General features: G+C 39.0%; 1 protein-coding gene across 5 annotated transcripts; it reads right to left on the bottom strand.

Annotated features, from left to right (window-relative positions):
* Positions 1-301: 301 nt before the first annotated feature.
* dcxr (dicarbonyl/L-xylulose reductase) lies at positions 302-19,172 on the bottom strand. 5 transcript variants are annotated; one of them, XR_005993460.1, is made up of 13 exons: positions 18,710-18,758; positions 16,567-16,738; positions 14,808-15,029; positions 14,011-14,085; positions 11,748-11,845; positions 11,235-11,389; positions 11,100-11,142; positions 9,692-9,791; positions 9,306-9,370; positions 7,188-7,305; positions 6,160-6,358; positions 4,588-4,698; positions 302-1,261 (listed from the first exon to the last, which is right to left on the bottom strand). XR_005993460.1 is itself a non-coding variant. In XM_041815039.1 (11 exons), the coding sequence occupies exons 2-11, from the start codon at positions 16,601-16,603 to the stop codon at positions 6,255-6,257; spliced, it is 1,017 nt and encodes a 338-aa protein (XP_041670973.1). In that variant the 5' UTR covers positions 16,604-16,738; positions 18,950-19,172; the 3' UTR covers positions 5,957-6,254. The 5 variants fall into 5 exon arrangements, 3 of the variants coding, with proteins under 3 accessions (XP_041670973.1, XP_041670972.1, XP_041670974.1); XR_005993459.1 differs by lacking the exon at positions 4,588-4,698; XM_041815039.1 differs by lacking the exons at positions 302-1,261; positions 4,588-4,698; positions 18,710-18,758 and adding an exon at positions 18,950-19,172 and having other exon boundaries at positions 5,957-6,358.
* Between the last annotated feature and the right edge of the window lie 1,194 nt (positions 19,173-20,366).

Below are 20,366 nucleotides of genomic sequence, written 5' to 3'. Positions count from 1 at the left end.
GCCCATTTTTTGGCTCTTTTATCTTGCTTTTACTATTTGCAATTTTTTTCCTCATTTTTGCCAATCTTTGCTGCTTTTTGCCCATTTTAGTCACTTTCCACCCATTTTTTTGGGTCATGTTTTCCACTTTTTGACCATTTTTGCCACCTGTTACTAATTTTGGTGTTACCTTGCTCCCAAATTTTGCCATTTTCTGCCCTTTTTTGCCACTTTTTCTCCCCCATTTATGTCACTTTTCAACTAGTATTTGACATTTTATGCATTTTATCACCCTTTTTTGCTGCATTTTGTCCATTTTACCCCTTTAACTTATTTTTATTGCCACTTTAACCCAATTTTGCCACTTTTCACCACTTAGATTGTGGCTCTTGCAAAGGTATTTTCAACAATTTGGCTCTTTGGTTGAGCAGAGTTGAGTAACACTGGGCTAACGGGTAGAAACGGGATTGACCCTTTGAAGCTAAAAGTAGCTCTAGAGTTTCGTAGCATCTTTGACTGACGTGATTCTGACCGTAATTTGGATGCTATTTTCGGCTATGTAGCAGTTATTACAAATTTAGACTGTAAAATGAATAGGAAGATGTTATCCAAACCAGTAGATGAAGTATGAAGTAGTTCATTTCTCAAAGAAAATAATTTCTTATAGGGCTGAAGGATATATCATTTTTCATTCCTAACTGCACTGTGTGCATGCATAATAACCACACTGCAGGATATGTTAGTCACATGACTTGAAGCATGTCATCCTGCCTCTTCTATACCATTTGATGTAAACCAAAGGTGTGAGTCTGCATGCCATCACAGACACACTGGCATGACACTCGAGGCAAAAGCTCAGGGCCTTTCTTAAGTGTGTATTCCAACTATCAGCAGCACCTTTTCCTGCTGTGTGTTACAACTATGGTCACATATGCCCTTAAAAATGGCCCCATTGTGTTGCTTATTATTTTTTTACGTTGCAGCTGCAGGGCTGGTGTCTTACTTACTGGTGTCTTGTAATCCTTTTTGGGCTGGGCATATCGTTTCTGCATAAACACAATAATAAAAATCAATCAAAATCTAAATTCAGTAACGGGCTGACCATGTAGATTAACTTAATTTTGCACATTGCAAGAAATAGTTGATGTGTAAATAACAAGCAACAAGTTTATTTTAAAATGCCATAAAGAAACTTTTCTCTCCTTGGAGGGGAAAGGTGCATCTTTAAGAGTCGCTGTCAGAAGGCCAGACTGTGGTGAAAGTAGGAGGAATGCTTTTAGACCTAAATTAGGAAAAAAAAACATAATTATTATATTGAAAATTTACTGAATGTACATGAAAAAATACTGCAATCATCTGCTATGATTTCCTTTTTATTTAAAGAAATTGCAGAAAGAAATAATATTGCAGTTAGTTTTTTTTTCCCCAGAATTGATTAGCCATAATTTCTTAGAGTTGCCCCCTCTAGTGGCCTTTAAAAGAATGCAGGTAGAATACACAAACATGTAGACTCCTTATTTACAGCCTATGATTTACTAAATCAGTGCACTGCATTAAATTTCCCTACAGAAAATCTTGCACAGGACATTGACCATCTTTGTTCCTCGTTTTAAGGTGCTGAAGTAGTTTCTTTAGTGGGTACGACATTATCATTACTGAAGGGAATAAGTAACTTTAAATACAAAGTATATACGATATTCAAACCTCAGCAGCCCCATCAGATCCCTCAACAAGGTTTTCACTTGAATAAAAAGAAGAAACATCTGATCTCAGTCGGGTATCTCTGGGTAACTTCATCAAACTGTGAACATGTGACGGACGAGCATGCCAAACGTGGGGGCTGTACAACCTTGCTGCCTGAGTTCTGCCTCTGGGGGCGGAGGAGCTTGCATGGGTCTTAAAATATTATGTCTTAATTTATCCCATTGTTTAGATCTTGTCTCTGTTCCTCTGTGTGTGAGTGCGTGTGCGGCTGTGAGCGTGTGTGTGAGTGTCACAGGCGTGTTTATGAACACTGGCGTGCGTGTGGACAAGCACATGTCGGTATCAGTGAGACGGCTCTGTTTGACAGTTTGGGGTAGTGCATAACGACAGTATTGTTTTAAGCCAAGTTTTTTAGTGTCCAGTTTTTGGTACAATTTCATATTGTATTGTAGTAAAACACAAGACTTTTCAATAATCTGTGGACATAAAGAAAGAAAAAATGGATATTAATGACATCTAGTGATGTACAGAATAATCCTTCAAAGGAATGCGTTATGAATATCTATCTACATGTACCTGAATATTTAGCTTTTAAAACTAAAAACAACTCAAACTAAAGGGATTATAGTCGCTCATGTTGAAGTTAGAAGTGTTGCTAACAGTGTAAAATAAAGGGGCCAATCCTTGTGGAGTTTGTCGCCGTGGCAAACAGTGCAGATTGCACCTTTATGAAATGCATTTCTGTATGGTTGCAGGCCTGCAGTGTGTCTGTCTCTGCCGTGCGGCGAGACGCAGCACTGCGGTCCACTCCGTCACGCTGTCTTTGGTTGGCATAGCAAACTGTGTGGTCGACTCGTGTGTTGTGGTCCTGCCTACTAGCTGAGGTGTCCAAATGTAGCTGAGAAACGCAGCGAAAAATTCTAATAATTCTACTATTGCATGGAAGTTCTCTGGTTATTTGACCCACTGTAATTCTTAGGAGAGGCTGTATGATGAAATGCATTGGCCATGTATGTATGTAATGTAAGATGACTTGTATACTTGTTCCAACTGTTTGTCTTATTTTTTATTACTTCACATGTCTGTGTGGTGAAATATTTCAATTTTTTGTATACTAAATACAAATGTATATGTAAGGAAGACTGTGGTCTGATGTGGTTTGTTCTTAACTTCAACTTCAATAGTTCCTTTCATGTTTACAGTGTCTTTAAAAAGTAATGTCAGTTAAGTAAGATATATAATATAGAAATATATAATGTAGAATAAGTGACTGACCTAGTTCAACAGAGGTCAAGCTATCTGGTGCTAGTAGTCTGACAGTTAGTAAACCTGAGTGCAGTGAATGTGTCTCAAGTGACTGTAGCATAAAGACACCTGTGTCTGGAAGGTCCAGTGACTGGCTAATCAGTATTCCTGGCTACCATTACATCATGAAGACAAAGGAACACTCCAAGCAACTCAGGGAAAAGGTTGTTGAAAAGTAGAAGGGGCTGTCCACATGGAGAAGAGTAAAGGAGCATCTGAAAAGTTTTTTATTGTTTTGGCGTTTTATCCACATGACTGGTGTTTTGGGAGCCTGAAAATGCTATTTTTTTGAGAGTCCCAGAGTTAACAAATCTGTATGTGCCAACCGTTTTGTCTCTGTTTGTACATCCAAGTGCATCTTTCCTGAAAGGATTACATCTCTCTTAACCTGCATGTGTGAGCCCAGCCAACATCAATAATGGCAGATTACATGATTGTGTTCATGCAGCAGAAGCTACTGATCTTATTATGGCTCTGAAAGCAAATCCTTCTGCTCCTCCACTACCACCGTGAGCAACAAATGGTCTTAAGAACAGCATAGGCCACATTTTCTTAGATCCACTGCAGACTGCAACCACAAGGGCAGCTAGGAGAAAGTTTTGGGTAAGAGAAAAGTTTTGGGTGCATTTGCTCCAGTCCTCTGTTTTTGGTATGGCAGCGTTACAGTGCCACTTACAAGCCTGGCGTATATACTAATGGTTTTCAGTCGTTTTTAATGGTTTCGTGCTTACGTGGATATTTCTTGAAACAATGCTGTCTTTAAGGAAAACTTTTCCAAAGTGAAAAAGAAATAGATCGTTTTCATCTCCATGCTAACAAGGCCACAAGGAATGGAACTGACAACTGAGTGAACGTGCAAGAAGGAGACTAGTGAGAGAGGCCACCGAGACACCTATGACTACTCTGAAGGAGTTACAAGCTTCAGCAGCTGAGATAGGACAGACTCTGCGGACAACAACTGTTGGCCGGGTTCTTCACCAGTCAAAGCTTTATGGGAGAGTGGCAAAGAGAAAGCCAATGTTGGAGAAAACTCAGATTAAATCTGGATTGGAGTATACCAAAAGGCATGTGGGAGACTCCATGGTCAAGTGGGAGAAAATGACATCTGCATTTTTCTGAAGTTCACATTGAAATTGCTTTCCTCTCTGAAACTAACCCAGCTAACATTAAGAGGTAGATCATAAACTTAACCACAAGAAAAAAACTAAGACTAAAAGTTTTTTTCAAGGTAATTGTTTAATATCACAAGGTCCAGATGACTGTTGACTTGTCCACTGAGTTGACTGAGTTTTAAAAGTAACATGAGACATTGAGGATTAGTGGCGTCCCTGTTTTGCATCACCATGAGATCAAGAAGAAGCAATGGTGAGTAGCAATGTGGTCTTTGAACAAGTTAAAACTGAGGGTGCTAGTTATGTTTAACCTAGTAAACACAGATTTCAATGATGGTCTTGCCATTAAAGAGGAAGATAAAATCCATTCATCTGCACACAACAGACCACAGGCTAGATATTTGCATCTTTCATTATGTATTTTCTAAAAGCTCACTAGATATCTGCAATTTGAGAAAGTTATAAATAAAAGTTTTAATAAACTCACCAGGGTGCTGCCATGTTTTAGTCCACACTGCACTCTGGGTAGTTTTGACAGTCCTCTGCTCGTACTATGTCCATGCATCCAATCATATGAACATGCAGGCACTGTCAGTGCCTGCAGAGACAGAGAGGGAGAGTGAGATCCTACCTGGGTGAGCAGTCCTGGCTCCTGACACCCGTACAGCTTTAAGTACCACTATTCACACCTCCTCTGATTGGGCCAGGTGTGAACAGTGGTTCTGAAAGCTGTATGGGCGTTAACGGCAAGGCTGAATGATTTGGGGAAATAATCTAATTGCGTTTTTTTCCCCAATATTGCGATTTGATGTGCGATTATTCCTTAAGTTCCTCATCTAATGTATTTTCCAATAAACAAGCAATAAATTATTCGTTATTATTACGAGCAGTATAACCAGCATAGCTTAATCAATAAAAATGTCATGTTTTTGTTTAGTACAGCTTCTGTTAGTCTCTTAATGTTTACTTGACTTGTACTGAGTCTTGTTGGTGCAAAAACATAAAAAAAAATCAATAAAAAAAAGCTAATTCTGATGATTTTGACTTGTATTGCAAATTGGATATAAATTGTGCTGAAAGGAATTTTTTTTTGTCATTCTCATATTTAATAAGAAAAATGTGCAAAAATAAAGAAGGTAAGAGTTTTTTCTATTCTAAAAAATGGCATTTGAATGATTGCCTGATATGCATCGGTAACATCTCTGCTGTAAACAAATGTTTTAAACTGGCATTTTTGCACAGATATCATTTTAAAGAAATATTGCGCCTTCTGTGATCTTAAAATTGCAGCAGGCCGTGTTGTGATTTAATCTGATTTTCCATTAATTACCCAGCCCTAGTTAATGTCCTGGACTGCTCATATGCTCTCTCCCCCTTTCTCTGCAGGCACTGATATCGACACTGTAATATCAGCTCAACTCGCCACCTTTTTGCCTCTGACTATATTCAGTTTGATTTACACTGACAGTAATGTCTTCAGGATTTTAATTTCACTAACAGTGCAATCATGTTCATACTAAAAATATTTAATTGGAGACTAATGCATAGAAACAGTAGGCTAAGGACCACTGAAGCCCCACCACACCACACTACCCAGCAGACTCAAACATGACTGCCTCCTGGGGAGTTTAAAACTTCAAATTTTCTTAATTTGCAGTGAGTTTTTTTGTTCAAATACATACGAGAGATACAAATCATATTCATCAAGATGAACTTTTCTTATCATGTCAGGTTCCTTTTAAGAGAAACAACAGCCATGAGAGAGAAACTCAGTCATGGTGTGATAATAACAATAGAGAATAGGGCAATTTTCATTGTGAAGGACAGTCAGAGGTACATGTCACAACATTTAAAGATTCAGATCGAAATTAAAGGCTTTAATAAGGACAAGATACTCGTAATGATAAGTAATAACAAGAAGTACTAGCAGTATGTGAAAGAAATTATGCCTACTTATAAGCTATTAATCAGCCAGCACCATTTGCCAAAATTTCACATCATTAAACAGAAAAACAAAGAAGTTACAGCAAAGTCTGGTTTAATGAAAGTATAAATCAACCTCATTTAAGTATGGCTTTAAGATGATAAGTCAGGGAGTACTTCTTGTTGTTTTTCCACCCCAGCAGACGGGTTGATGAGCTGAGACGAGGACAGTCAGCAGGCCAGGAATCCTCCATCCACCGGTAGAGTGACTCCATTGGTCATTTTGCTCATATCACTTAGCAGGAATAAAATACTGTTCACCACGTCCTCCACCTCTGCACACAAACAAAGACAGCTCAGTCAATATTTAGAGACTAATAAATAGATAATGTGTAGGTGTGAGCATGCACTGCTGCACATCTAGTTTATACCAGAAAGACACAAATCAGCAACAGCTTTTATGATAGAAAGCAGTCCTTCTGACATCTATTCCACTGTTTTCTCCATGTCCCATCTGCTAACATGGAGGAGGAAGAGGATCTGATGACCTATACTGCAGCAGGGCCAGCTCTACTTGGGCTTTACTTCCTGAGTTTTTCATTCCAGTTTTTAGAATCTTTGGTTAAAATCTCAGCTGACAATAAAAACAGATTTTTAATTTGACTGGCAGCAGCTTGGGGATCATGACAAAAAAAAAAAAAAACCTGATGAAGCATGTTTTTATTCAGCTCAAATGTCGACCCATAACTCATCTCTCACTCCAGATATAAGAGGACGTATTAATCCCTCCATACAGCACGGGCGTGGGGGAAGAGTCGCTCCATTGTTTCACAGCTATGAATCAACATTCCTGAATCTCAATAAACCATCCGTCTCTATGTCAGCAGCCTGGTATGAAAGCTCTGAGGAGGCGTGGCAGTTTGAGCACATTCTCCACAAATTTAAAAGAGGATCATCCATTTAAACATCATGGTGGGATTCCCAAAATCATCAGAAAAAATACCCCCAGCTTTGACAGTGGCAAGATCCAGGTACTTTAAAAGCAAATTACAAATCTAAAATAGGGATTATAGAAAGAAAATCTGTGGATATGTGGACCACAGTAAGTTAGATGTAAAAGATCAAAGTGAGTAAGTTTAGTTTATAAAGTCAGAGGTTTGTGACCTGCGAAGCGGCCCAGAGGGATGCGGGACATCATTGGCTTGGATTTCTCTGGGTCACTCCAGCCCAGACGACCCATGTCAGTCATCACCACGGTGGGGTTCACCGTGTTCACACGGATCTGATAAGAGCAGAAATACAGCAACATTAATATTATATCTTTGTGAAACATGTTATTGCTTTAAGATAATCAATGTTCTTGATCAACAGCAAAAAACAGAGGGATTTACTAACTTACTAAACTTTACTATTAATATTTAACTCTTTTATTTATACATGCATTCTGATTGGTCTGCTGGGTAGCGCTGGGTGACTGCCAGTCTGAATAATGCCAACAGGCATATTGTGTGTACTCTTCTTGGAGATAAATGGCTGCAGATGGTGAAACAACTTGCTGAATATACAACCCCTCTACAACTCCAATTCCAAAGAAATTGGGGCGCTGTGCAAAATGTGAATCAAAACAGAATTCAATTATTCGCAAATCTCATAAACTCATATTTTACTCATAATAGAACATAAAGCCAAAAATCAGATGTTGAAGCTGAGGCATTTGACCATTTTATGAAAAATATTAGCTCATTTTGAATTTTAAGGCAGCCATACAGCTCAAAAAAGTAGGGACAGGGCCATGTTTATCCCCTCTTCCTTTAACAACAGTCTGTAAACGTCTGGGAAGTGAGGAGACCAGTTGATCAGAGAGGGATGTTGTCCCATTCTTGTCTGATGTAGGATTCTAGCTGCACAACAATTCCGGGTCTACTTTGTCAAATTTTCTGATGCTCCAAATGTTTTCTGTTGGTGAAGGGTCTGGACAGTAGGCAGACACCCAGACTCTTTGATTGTAAAGCCATGCTGTTGTGATGGATGTGGTATGTGGTTTAGCATTGTCTTGCTTAAATAGTTGAGGGCTTCTGAGAAAGAGATGTCTGGGTGGAAGCATATGTTGCTCTAAAACCTCTATCTACTTTTCAGCATTGATAGTTCCTTTCCAGATGTGTAAGCTGCCCACGCCACAGGCACTAATGCAGCCCCATACCATCAGAGATGCAGGCTTTTGAATTGTGGGCTAATAACAAGCTGGATGGTCCTTCTTCTCTTTAGTCTGCAGGACATGGCATCTGTGATTTTTAAAACATTTTTTAATCATCTGACTACAGAACAGTTTTCCATTTTGCTACAGTCCATTTAAAATTAATTTAGGCCTAGAGAAGGTGGCGGCGTTTCTGGATCATGATCACATATGGCTTCTTCTTAACACAATCCAGCTTAAACTGTCATTTGTGGATGGCACAGCCACCTGTATTGACAGTGATTTCTGGAAGTGTTTCTGAGCCCATGCAGTGATTTCCAGTCCAGAATCATGCCTGTTTTTAATGCAGTGAAGCCTGAAGGCCTGAAAATCACGAGCATCCAACATTAACCTGCAGCCTTGTCCCGTGTGGAGAGATTTCTTCCACAATTACAACACAATTTTTCACATATTTATGAACCTCTGCAAGATTTTCTGAGACCAGGTCCCAGAGTTTCATTTCTCATGAAATTGTATAAGGTCTCAGTTTCAACATCCAATATGTTGTTTATGTTCTACTTTGAATATAATACAGGGTGATGAGATTTGCAAATCATTGCATTCTGTTTTTATTTACATTTCACACACTGTCCCAACTTTTTTGGAATTGAGGTTGTACTTACCTGCATCCAAATATGTCAGACATGAATTATCTCATGCATTGCTCTCTCCTTGGCCGAACAACTGCAAAAATTCCTCATACCCTGTATTATCTGTTTCTTCTGTCGGACTTTTCCATCTCCTTTGTTTTTCTTTTCTTCTTTGCAATAGCTGCAGTAAAATCAACCACTGATCAATATTTATCAGCGCCAGCTCCATTATAATATGACTTGTTTCAGTTTCCATGACTTCCTGTTCACACACAAGCAGGAAGTGTAGCAGGAGGACCAGAAACAGGCATTAAAAAAACACTCTACCGAGTAGTAGTTGGGTGGAGTAATGTAAATGAACGACAGCATACACAGGTATGTAAGAGCATAGGTTATCACAGCGTAGCTACAGTGTGGATTCAGCACAGAAGTATAACCCAGCTTTTAATTTAAGGGTACCTGATGGGGTCCAAGCTCCAGGGCCATGACCTTGGTCAGCATGTCCAAAGCTCCTTTAGTGGCACCTGAACAAGGTCGGGATCACAGAGAGTTTAAAAAACAGGTTTGTTAAAAGTAACTGAGAGCCTGTTTCACATTTCCCAAATAAAGGCAGAAGGATTTCAGACTCTAAATTGGAGGATCATTTTCAAAAACCCTTTAAACCTAAGAACTTGAAGGTTTCCTCGATAAACCAGACTGTACTTTTGCATTGGTTTATTTGTGAAACAAAGTAGTTTTGTCTACTTCTTGAATAGTCACAGGTCAGTAGATCATACATTTTTTTGCTAAACAAGGGAATCCTGCCCTCCCTGTAGGGGCATCACATAGTCTTGTGTGTTACTCACAGTAGACAGCGTGGTCTTTGAGGGCGCACTGTGACGCCTGGCTGGACACGTTGACGATGGAGCCTCCAGATCCTCTGGCCTTCATACCACGAGCCACTATCTGGATTTAACACATAAATGTACTGTCATAAATAAAGCCAGTTTTAAACAAAACTATAAACTGATTTCTCTCCAATCCATTGAAAGTGGAATCATTTTTACATTTTAAAAAAATAAATAAAAGTCTCTTGAGATAACTTCAGTTATGAGTTGGTGCTGTAGAAACACAGACTGATTCATTCATTGATTTAAAAATCAAATCAGTCATTTAAAAAAATCAAGTTTTGGTTTCATTAATTAATTTCACATAATAAGGCATACTGAGGTTGCTGTTGTAAGAGGTGTTCCTAATATTTTGACCCTCTGGTGCATGTGGGGTTGGTAAAATAGCACAAGCTCCTTAGTGTAATGCTCCTCACACCAACAGTCACTACCACCTAAATAAGAAGTGTACAGAAGAATTATCAGCTTTCTGGCAGTCAGCAACATTTTTAAGCAATAAGTTGAGTCTAATAAAGTGATCACAAGCAGCCATTTGTTTTATTAATTAATCAAAATCAAAATTTTATGTAAAAATGTAATCAGCTTTTTAGTCTTAGCTTCTTTTTCATAACTTAAATTTGGACTGGTGGTTACTAACAGTCTTCCAGGTGTGCAGATGGCTTAAAGGTCACATATTATGAAAAATACCCTTTTTTAAGGATTTTTCTTACAAAAAATGTGCCCCTGCCCAGTCCACAATCCCCCCAAGAATTTAACCCCCCACCACCACCTCCACCTTTCAGAAAATGTGTGCTGAAACAAGCCGTTCTCAGATTTTTCCCTCATGATGTCATGTGGGGAGTTAGCCCCACCCCCAGATTTGGTTGGCCCTTCCCACTTCGAAGAAAGTTCCACCCCCCACACCCATTTCCTGACAGGGGTGTGGTCAGGGGCGGAGTCAGACTGCTCATTAACATTTAAAGCCACAGACACAGAAACAGCTCATTCTGAGCAGGGCCAAAACAGAGGGGTTTTAGCCTTGCAAAAATCAAATACTGGAGTGTTTTTTCAGTAACAAACTTCAGAGGAATGTTTTGGGGACCTCTGAGACCAATATAAACTTGCTGGGGTAAAATATGTGACCTTTAATTATAGGGTTGTGCCCAAGTATGGGAGCTAATCTTGCAAGCAGGGAGTGCAGGTTTGAATCCTACCTGTGGCTATTTCCCTGATTTCCCTGATATTTCCCTATTGCTTCACATAGACTTAATATCACATGCCATAACATAGGGTGGATATGAGACAATTCAAGAACTAAGAGCAGAGAACAAAATGCAGTGACAGTTGTAGAGCACTGAAGTACAGAGAGATGTGGTTTTACTCGTACCTGTGAGACCTGCAGCACCGCTTTCACATTCACATTAAATGACCTGGAGGTAGAGTCAATAAAAAGATCAGGTTAATACACTAAGTTTGTTTTCCAATTTAAACTTCTTTTACTTTTTTTAGTAATATTTCTTACTTGTCAAACTGGTCAGGTGTGACTTCCAGAAACGACTGTAAGGTAGCATAGGCAGCGTTATTCACCAGAAGATCGATGGGGCCGACGTTCTGCAAGGCTGCCTCTGTGGCTCCCCAGTCTGCCAGGTCCACACATACTGGGGTTATTGATGGGCACTGTGGGAGGAAGAGACAAAAGGTGGTTATGTTGGAGTAGAAAGCAGACAAAAAAACAAAGAGGAAGAGAGGATCAAGATATTGTTTTTACACGAAAAGGTATGTAGGTTTATGGCATTGAGTAATAGTGTGAGCACAACTCTTATATCATCTAAAAAACTAAATCAGCATGCTCCTCATTCCCCCATCCAGTGATGAAGCTAAAAGGAGACAATAGAAGAAGAAAGCAGCGGGTAGGAGGGTGAAGTAGAAACATCACATGATAAAGAGTGGAGCGATGGAGTGGGAGAACAATGAGAAAGATAAAACAGAAGAAAATAATGGTGGGTGGCAGTGGTGGTGGTGGGGTTCTTCTTACCTCCTCCACCAGACTGTTCAGGTCGGCCTGTGTGCGTGTGACCGCCGTGACCTTCGCCCCGCAGCGTGCCAGAGCCAGAGCTGTGGCCCTGCCGATCCCTGAGACAGCAAACATCCATAAACACAAAGCCTGATTAGAGAGCGAGGTGCTGCTGTGACACCAGAGCTGACACACAAACACACCAACATTCCTCACGTCTCAGACTCCGACGCAGACTGAACCACATCAACAATGGAGCTCTTTAAACGCCAGACTCTCTGAGTCTCTGAGGGGATGTCGGGTTTATAAACATTATTCAAACTGATCATCATCACAGTAAATCTAACCAGTTATTTTTGTACACTGAAAAAACTCCAATCAAAGAAACTGTATGTTTCAATTTCTTTTCAAAAATATCTTGCTCTCATTACATTTACTTGAAGACGTATTTGTAGTGACAAATATATTTTTAAAATTGCTATTGATTGTATATTCTAATGTCCCATCCAGCACAAACTGGTGCAGCCAGCAGTTATATAAAATAAGTCAAGCAATGCTCTTTAAAGTCTCACTTTACTTCGCACCTCTGGCTATCATTTGCCTTTTCAGTTTTCTTATTTCCTTTTCAATTCACCACAAGTTCCTCTTACAGTGGTTAAGTTCATGGCATAATCTTCAAACTATCTAAAGTTCCTAATTTTCTTCAAAATAAAAGCAGGAAGTCATTTACACTTAGTTTGAGACAAGAAAAAATCACAAGGAAATGAAAATAGTTTGCAAGAAATTGGTACCAGCAATTGGCGTAAAAGTTAAATATCGTATCAGCAGATATGAAAAGTTCTGCCCATATGCATCAGCCTCAGATATCTCCAAATGTAAAACTGTCCAATCAGGTATAGGTGGCTTCTACACACTCATGGAGGCTGACTGTGAGCCCTTAAAATTTTGAATGAATCCCCAACTTAAAACCACTATCAGACTGTCTACTATACTACCCTTCTCTCTCAGCTTCACTTGACTCAGCCTCTCTCTCATCACAAAAATGTTTTTAACAGTAACAAAATTGTGTATATGCACTCATCAGCCACTTTATTAGGTACACCTTGCTTGTACTAGGTTGGACCCTTTTGCCTTCAGAACTGCCTAGATGGCATACTTTCAACAAGGTGTTGGAGACATTCCTCAGAGATTTTGGTCCATATTGACATGATAGAATCATGCAGTTGCTGCAGATTTGTCGGCTGCACATCCATGATGTGAATCTCCCGTTCCACCACATTCGAAAGGTGCTCTACTGGATTGAGATACATATGAAGATGGTACACTGAGGTCACAAAGGTGATGGACATGGTCAGCAGCAATACTCAGGTAGGCTGTAGCATTTAAATGATGCTCAGTGGTTACTAAGGGGGCCAAAGTGTGCCAGGAAATGTCCCCCACACCATCACACCAGCAGCAGCTTGAAACATTGATACAAGGCAGAATGAATCCATGCTTTCATGTTGTTAACGGCACATTCTGACCCTACCATCTGATTGTTGCAGCTGAAATTGAGACTCATCAAACCAGGCAATGGTTTTCCAATCTTCTGTTGTCCAGTCTGTGTGAACTGTAGCCTCAGTTTCCTGCTCTTAGCTGACAGTAGTGGTACCAGTGTGGTCTCCAGCTGCTGTAGTACATCTGCTTCAAGGTTTTACCTGTTGTGCATTCAAAGATGGTATTCTGCATGCCTTGAGTTTTCAGTGGTTGAGTTAGTTTCCTTCCTATCTTGAACCAGTCTGCACATTCTCCTCTGACCTCTGACATCAACAAGGTATTTCCCTCTACACAACTGCCACTTACTGGACATTTTCCCCTTTTTCAGACCACATCTACATGGCTAAATGCATTAAGTTGCTAACATGCTTGTGTTATCAAGCAACTGAATGGGTGTACCTAATAAAGTGGCTGCTGATTGTTTATCTGTATTGGTATTGATTAAAATGGGTTTGGAAATATCAGCATACCATGTATCAACAGAAATCCAGTAAGATGCATCAATAATTTAATAGTTTTATTCTCAGCTAACCTATAATTGAGCCATAACTCATTTAACTGCTTCAATCACACACACACATTACAAAAAAACTATGCAAAATGTCATTAGTTAGTTTGCATTTATTTCAACACTACTATAAAGAGGGGTGATCTCAGCATTTCTGCTGTCATGTAAACACTCCATTGTGTGTCCTGCAGGGCTGAAAATGTGTGTGTTTGTGCAGCAGCCTGCTGGTGTGGTCTTTACCTTTTCCTGCTCCTGTGACCAGAGCTTGTTTGCCTGCAAAGGAAATCTCCATGGTCTTTTTAGATCTGAGACCAACTGTAGATTAAAGCACAACCAGAAGTCAGATCAGTGATAGGAAGACATCCAAGAGTGCACAGATGCAGCCTGGAACCTCTCATCTCATGCCCTCTCGTGTCCCTTTGGAGCTTTTAAAGCTTCTAATTTTCAAAATAAAAGCTTGGGTCTGGTCCGCAATGTCTAGGTGGTACTTTTGGGGTTTTGAACTACATGGTGACAGTAATCATACTATTAAATGATCACAAATGAAATACTTTAAAATACATCTCCAAGAAAAAACTCATGTATGCAGTTTAATTATAATAAAGTGCATATTACATAACACAAACAATTTATTATGATTGCTTATATGCCAGCCAACACGAAAGGTTATTAAATAAATGTGCTGCACTGCCTACTGGAGTAACTGGGGTTTCTAGCCTGGAAATTCAAAGCATGCTGCTTGACTAACCCAGGTAGCATCTTTAAAGCAGAGTCTTCTCTGCCAAGTAAAACTGTAGGCTTTATCCATTTGAAATGAAATGGTAAAAAGTATGAGTGTTTCTGACTGAATGTAGGTTATAATATTGATTTATTGCTTGAATTTGTTGAAAAATGCATAAGTTGAGTAATCTAATAATTGCAATCGCAATATCTGGGAAAAAAATCACAATTAGATTATTTTTACAAATCACTCAGCCCTAGTGGCAAATAAAAAGTGTAAAAAGTTGAATTCCCTCTCCAGGATTAATCAAATGTACCTTCTTGCTTCTTCTTCTTCATCTTCTTCATACACACATCCTCACCAACAGCTGGCAGTAGGCCAATGTGGCCAGAATCAACTGGAGGCTCACCGGCACCATGCCTACAGATCTGTAAATGCCTCTCTGAATCATGTCGTCTAATTACTGTCTTTAAGCAGAAAGGGCAGTGGAAGTGGCTTTCATTCCTGCAGGCATGGTGACATTTTGTTATGTAGAAATCTATGAAGAGACAAGAGCATTGTGCTTACTCAATGAGCTGAAGCAAACTAGTATGTAAGATTATACTATTGGCATGTAGGGATGCATGGTATTGTCAACATGATATCAATGTTTGCACACAACAGCTACAGATTTCACTTTTGTATATGCAGTAGTGCTTTGCTCAAAGCAATAGGGTGATATCAACTTTTAATACCGTTATACCTTCCTAAAATTGTCCCATGGTGTATGGTGATGCTGAAGCAGGTTTGACTTCATTTATTCTTTCAACTCTTTTATAATATTTCTTTTTTACAGAGTCCAAAAAAGATAAGGACAAATAAAGTCTTTGCCCACTGAGTCTGATGCTTATTCTTCTAATCATTATGAAAACATGTTTTTTGTTACTGAAGGAGAATTTGGACTTGCTCAGATTTGCACCAGTGATTCAAACCTGTGTGATCAAGAAAATCAACTCTAATTTTAAAGTTTAACCTCCATAAAAAGGGTCTTTTAGTGAAATATTTATATAGTCTTGATGATTACAGCCTACAGCTCACATGTAGGGCTCTAAAATCTCCTGGTGGACGGCTTACAGCTTTGACTCTGGACCTGATAAAGACCGGTGGACAAACAGCAGCAGATGGCATGGCACCTCAAACCATCACTGACTGTGAAAACTTTAAACACTGGACTTCAAGCACCTTGGATTCCATGCCTCTCTGATCTTCATCCAGACTCTGGGACCTTGATTTCCAAATTAAATTAAAAATCTAATTTCATCTGAAAACAGGACTTTGGACCACTGCGCAACACTTGTAACATTGTCTATGGTTCAGGATTGGCTTGACACAGAGAAAACTACACTTGTAGTCCATCTCCGGGACCCATCTGTGTGGTGGCTCTTGGTCCACTGACTCCAGCCTCAGTCCAGTCTTTGTGAAGCTCCCCTGAGTTCTTGGATCTGCTTTGTTTGAATCCTCTGATGGCTGAGCTCATCCCTGTTGCTTGTGCTTTCTTACCACACATTTTTCTTCCAGTCAACTTTCTATAAATCTGCTTTGACACAGCCTCTGAGAACAGCCTGCCCTTCCAGCAGTGATCTTCAGCGGCTTACCCTCCTCTTCTGGAAAACAGTCAAGACATGATTGCTGTTGTGTTAACTGAACTAGAGTGGGAGACTGAAGGCTCAGGAAACCTTTGCAAGTTGGACTTTTCAACAATATTCTAATATTTTGAGATAGTGGATTCTTTATTTTTGTGAGCTGTAATCATCAAGATTAGACAAAAAGTCTTGAAATGTTTTACCTTGTAAACTGTGAATCTAGAATACATTGAAGTTTAACCGTTTGAAGTAAATCACAGGAGAAAAAATAAACCTTTATGCGATATTCACTTTTTTTTACATGCACCGTATATATCAGCATTTGCTAAATAATATTGGACACTGACAAATATCTAATATCATGCATCCCTAATGGTAAGCCTTCTTAGCTGCAATGGGTTGCAGACAAACAAATGATAATGGATTTTCACAATTCAATTAGAGATAACTAACCTTTATATTTAACAGCATTTTTCACATGCGTCTCCATGTGCTTTAAAACCTTCACCCGACACCGGGCTTTAAAAAGATTAGGGGGGCAAATGGGGCAGTGGAACAACGTACAGCACACCGTGCATCGTGTCACCGCTGGTATTCCAGATTTTTTAAAAACACTGACGTGTACCTTTGGGAAATCAACAGAAACAAATGGTCAGAGTCTGCAAACAATATAATATTCCAAATGGACGGTGCTTCTGAGCACTGTTTTATACCTATAGGAAGCATGACAGTAATGGTCTTTGATGCCAACATCTGATAGTGTTTCTACTGACATCAAGAGTTGCTTAGCAAATCTAATGACAAAATTAAAAAACCATTAAGTACAAATGAATCATTTCCTCCTGTTAAAAGAAAAGTTTTAACCCATAGGCTGTGAAGATTAAACCTGCAAAAAGAACTAAAACTGCCATTTCCTGTAATTTAAAATCAGATCTTGATTTTAAAACAATTAACGGTATCAATTCATGCAGTGATTCATTTGTGATTTAACTGGCCAGTAACAGAGCTCAGCAAACATTTCTTAACCCATTAATTGCTAATTAAGAGTGTACGTTTTCTTTAATTGAAATTCAATTTGGACTCAAATTTGATAAAATGACTACAGAAATATTTAACTTTCTTCAAACTGAGTTTCTGCTGCCATACTGCCTCCCTTTTTTGAATCAGTGGCTCTCAAAGGGCAGCTCTGACCTGGAAGTTGGTGGTGGAACTGTTTTAAGTAGGTTGTGAATTTGTGCATTTAAAAACTATGTGGCAAATAGTCTATAGGCTAAATGTTCATTAGTCCTACATAAACAAACATCAATACTTTTTTTCTCCTGTGTAAGAGTACATTTTTAATTTTTTTTCTCCAGATTTCATTTTAATTTATTTACTGTCCTTGTGATAACAATTTTTTTTTTCTCAAGTTTTCCAGGTAATTTCATTGAGAAATCCCAAATCTTTCCAGGACAAAATAAAATTAAATGTATGCTTGTATGCTGTTCTGTAATGACTCACTTTTCAAACATGTTTGTTCTGTTGTTCTGCTCATTAATCTACTTTTTCACATTTAATTCATTTCGTTGAGCGGTTGAAATTCAGAAAAACATTTGTTTTGCGATTCCTCACTAGGAGGTAGTGGTGTGTCCTGATACCTGACCAGTAAAAACCACAGCTTTAGACTGCTTCATGCCCATCTCTGTCCCAGGCATCTACAGTATGTTATGACATGCTGCTGGAAGTTACTTAGCTCCGAGCACTGGTGGAGTCATGAGTAATAATATCTCTTTTGAATTAATTAATCGTAGATTTGAAGCAATCCATTGCATTTTTCTAATGTAATGTGATTGGATGATTTTTTTCATTAGAGTTGGATTGTGGGGACTCTTTTAGATGCAGCAGGGTTGATTTTGCTGGGATGTTATGATCAGGAGAGTAAAGAAGAGCATCAGATGGTAAACAAAGATTACATGTCTTTATTTATTTGTTGGTGTTCTGACAGATTTGTAGTGTGTGGCTGCTGTGCTGAGTTTATCTTTAAATGGTTAAAATACATGAATCATAACTTTACAGTAATGTGCAGCATGATGGTGATGATTTGTGTTAACTGAAGATTTAATCTTAAAATTGTTCTCTTTGTTAACAGATTAGGGGTTGATAAATTTACATTTGTAATAACTGTGCCAATCTCTGAATATAGAATATCAAATCTCTAATAAAAGACCTCAATTTGATATTAATTCAGTGTATTTTAACTAATTTGAAGCAGTTACACAATTGTGTATTGCCTTTTCAGGTCAATTTGGCAGTTATATATTATTTTGTCTTTTAAACATGCCGCTCGACGTAATTTCTGAACTTTGAAACATTAAAAATACACGTTTTTCTATCGAAAAGCCAGAATAAAGTCGTGAAATTTCTTGAGTCAGCTAATGTTTTGTATCAAACGCTAACCGTTGACCCAGGTTTTACGGCAATGTCATCGCATGTTTCCTTAAATAAAGAATAAACGTTAACGCCAGAGAATAACCAGTTTACGCTTAATGTTCAATTTCATTAAAAACGAAACGAATAGCTAAACAAAGTTATATTTGTTTGCCAAAGACTCTCTTACCTCTGACTCCATTTTGAAAATACCTCGCGATTCCATATTTTTGACCCGCTCTGCTTACCGTTACGAGGCACGAGACGAGAGAGCGTCCCGCGAGAGGGCACGAGATGAGAGGTACTGAAGGCTGACTGGTTTACAGTCTGCTGCGCCTTGAATTTCTGTACTGTTTGTTAAAACTATTACTTATTTTAAACTCCAAACAGTGAATACTTCTCAACTGATGACAACATGGCCCTTTCTTACCGTCGGTGGTGCACAAGGAGCTCTCGGTGGCTCGGTCTGTTGGTCCGGGCTGCAGGAGGCGGAACACGGAAAAGTTCCGCTGGACTCAAAGGTTAAACTTCCACTGAAGTTTGAAAAAAAATCTGTTTTGTTCCAGGTCGGTCTGCACAGTCACTGTGAACAGGCACAAAGCTCCACTGACTTTCTGCTGCATGGTGTCAAATAAATAAAACAGGGGAGACCGGGGACAGTTCCAACACTGGATAATCAGGGACATAAGCAAGATACACAGAAACACTGTTTTTCTACCCATAACATGGTAAGGGAGGGCAAAAAGATACAGGAGGAAAAAAAATGCAATTGAACCTAGAGGCAAATTCACTGGTGAAAAATGAAACTGATATGGATGTGCAAAATACTGCAGGTTCCTGGGTCCATTTGAGGCTGGAGAGTTTCCACCAGACGGTCCAGTATTGTTCAGGACAGTTTGGCATCAGCCTTGCTGGTAGTGATGTGAACTCTGCCCCTTTTAGAGATCAAAATCAATTGGCTTCACTTGGAAATGAGACTGTCTTTCAGTTCCCCAAAAAGCTCTTTATTTTGAAGAGTTTTGACTTTTAAAAAAAAATTATTTTTAATAAAAAAGAATGAAGAAATAGAAGCTCAAGCTGGCTCTTTATCGTCATTCAGTTGTTGTTGTCTTATAAAGGAGCTGGCTCTTAAAACCAGCTCACTGACCAAAAACACAACACAATGATGTCCTTAATCGAGTTGTCATTTCAATTAAACTGGTTCCCCACATGGTCTACTTGGCATCATTGTGTCACCATTTCATTTAAAGGCATGTTTATGACAAATGAAGAAAGTTCAGAACATGGCTGTTCAAGATCAATAATCATCACATCCTTTCTTCTTGGACCACCACTGTGTTTGAACTGTTCAGCAACTTCTGCATCACTGACACGTACTATTTGCTCGGAGGAGTAAAGGAAAAAAATCGCTTTTAAATCCACAATCCAGATGTCCAAATTAGCACACTGATCAAAAACTGCATTATTTTCCATTAATGCATCAAAGATGTAATTCTTATTGGGTAACTTTTTTGCTTTGCACCATGCACAACATCTACCATCCCAGCATGCCACTGAGGTCCAGACTGTTGTGTTTCACAACACCCAAGCAGTGCCACGGACTGATCGGTTCCATGCCATGTCGCATTGATGCAGGAATTTGTGCAAAAGGAGCCCCAACCAAGTGTAAACAAAAGAACAAATTTTCAGGTCGACATTTTTTTGGTCCTTTTGAATTTGAACAGGCACTTAAAAATTACTCACAGGAGAAATGTTCAGTATTGTCATTGTATCCTTTTGTTACTGCTGTTGATGACAAACGATACAAGGAACCTCAGGAGTCAGATTTTTTTGCAGCTAAAAAAATG

The sequence above is a fragment of the Cheilinus undulatus genome, linkage group 20, assembly GCF_018320785.1.
Source record: "Cheilinus undulatus linkage group 20, ASM1832078v1, whole genome shotgun sequence".
In the NCBI taxonomy this organism is placed as follows: Eukaryota; Metazoa; Chordata; class Actinopteri; order Labriformes; family Labridae; genus Cheilinus; species Cheilinus undulatus.
The sequence above is the reverse complement of the archived record's forward strand: the minus strand, read 5'-3'. Positions and strand labels throughout refer to the sequence as shown.

Coding starts and splice junctions, on each gene's coding strand:
- dcxr (XM_041815038.1), bottom strand. CDS start 18,745: ATGGAATCGCGAGGTATTTTCAAAATGGAGTCAGAG. Junction 11,390..11,747: donor TGAACAGTCTGGTGGAGGAG/GTAAGAAGAACC, acceptor TTCCTCCCACAG/TGCCCATCAATAACCCCAGT. Junction 6,359..7,187: donor CCCTCTGGGCCGCTTCGCAG/GTCACAAACCTC, acceptor GTTTGTGTGCAG/AGGTGGAGGACGTGGTGAAC.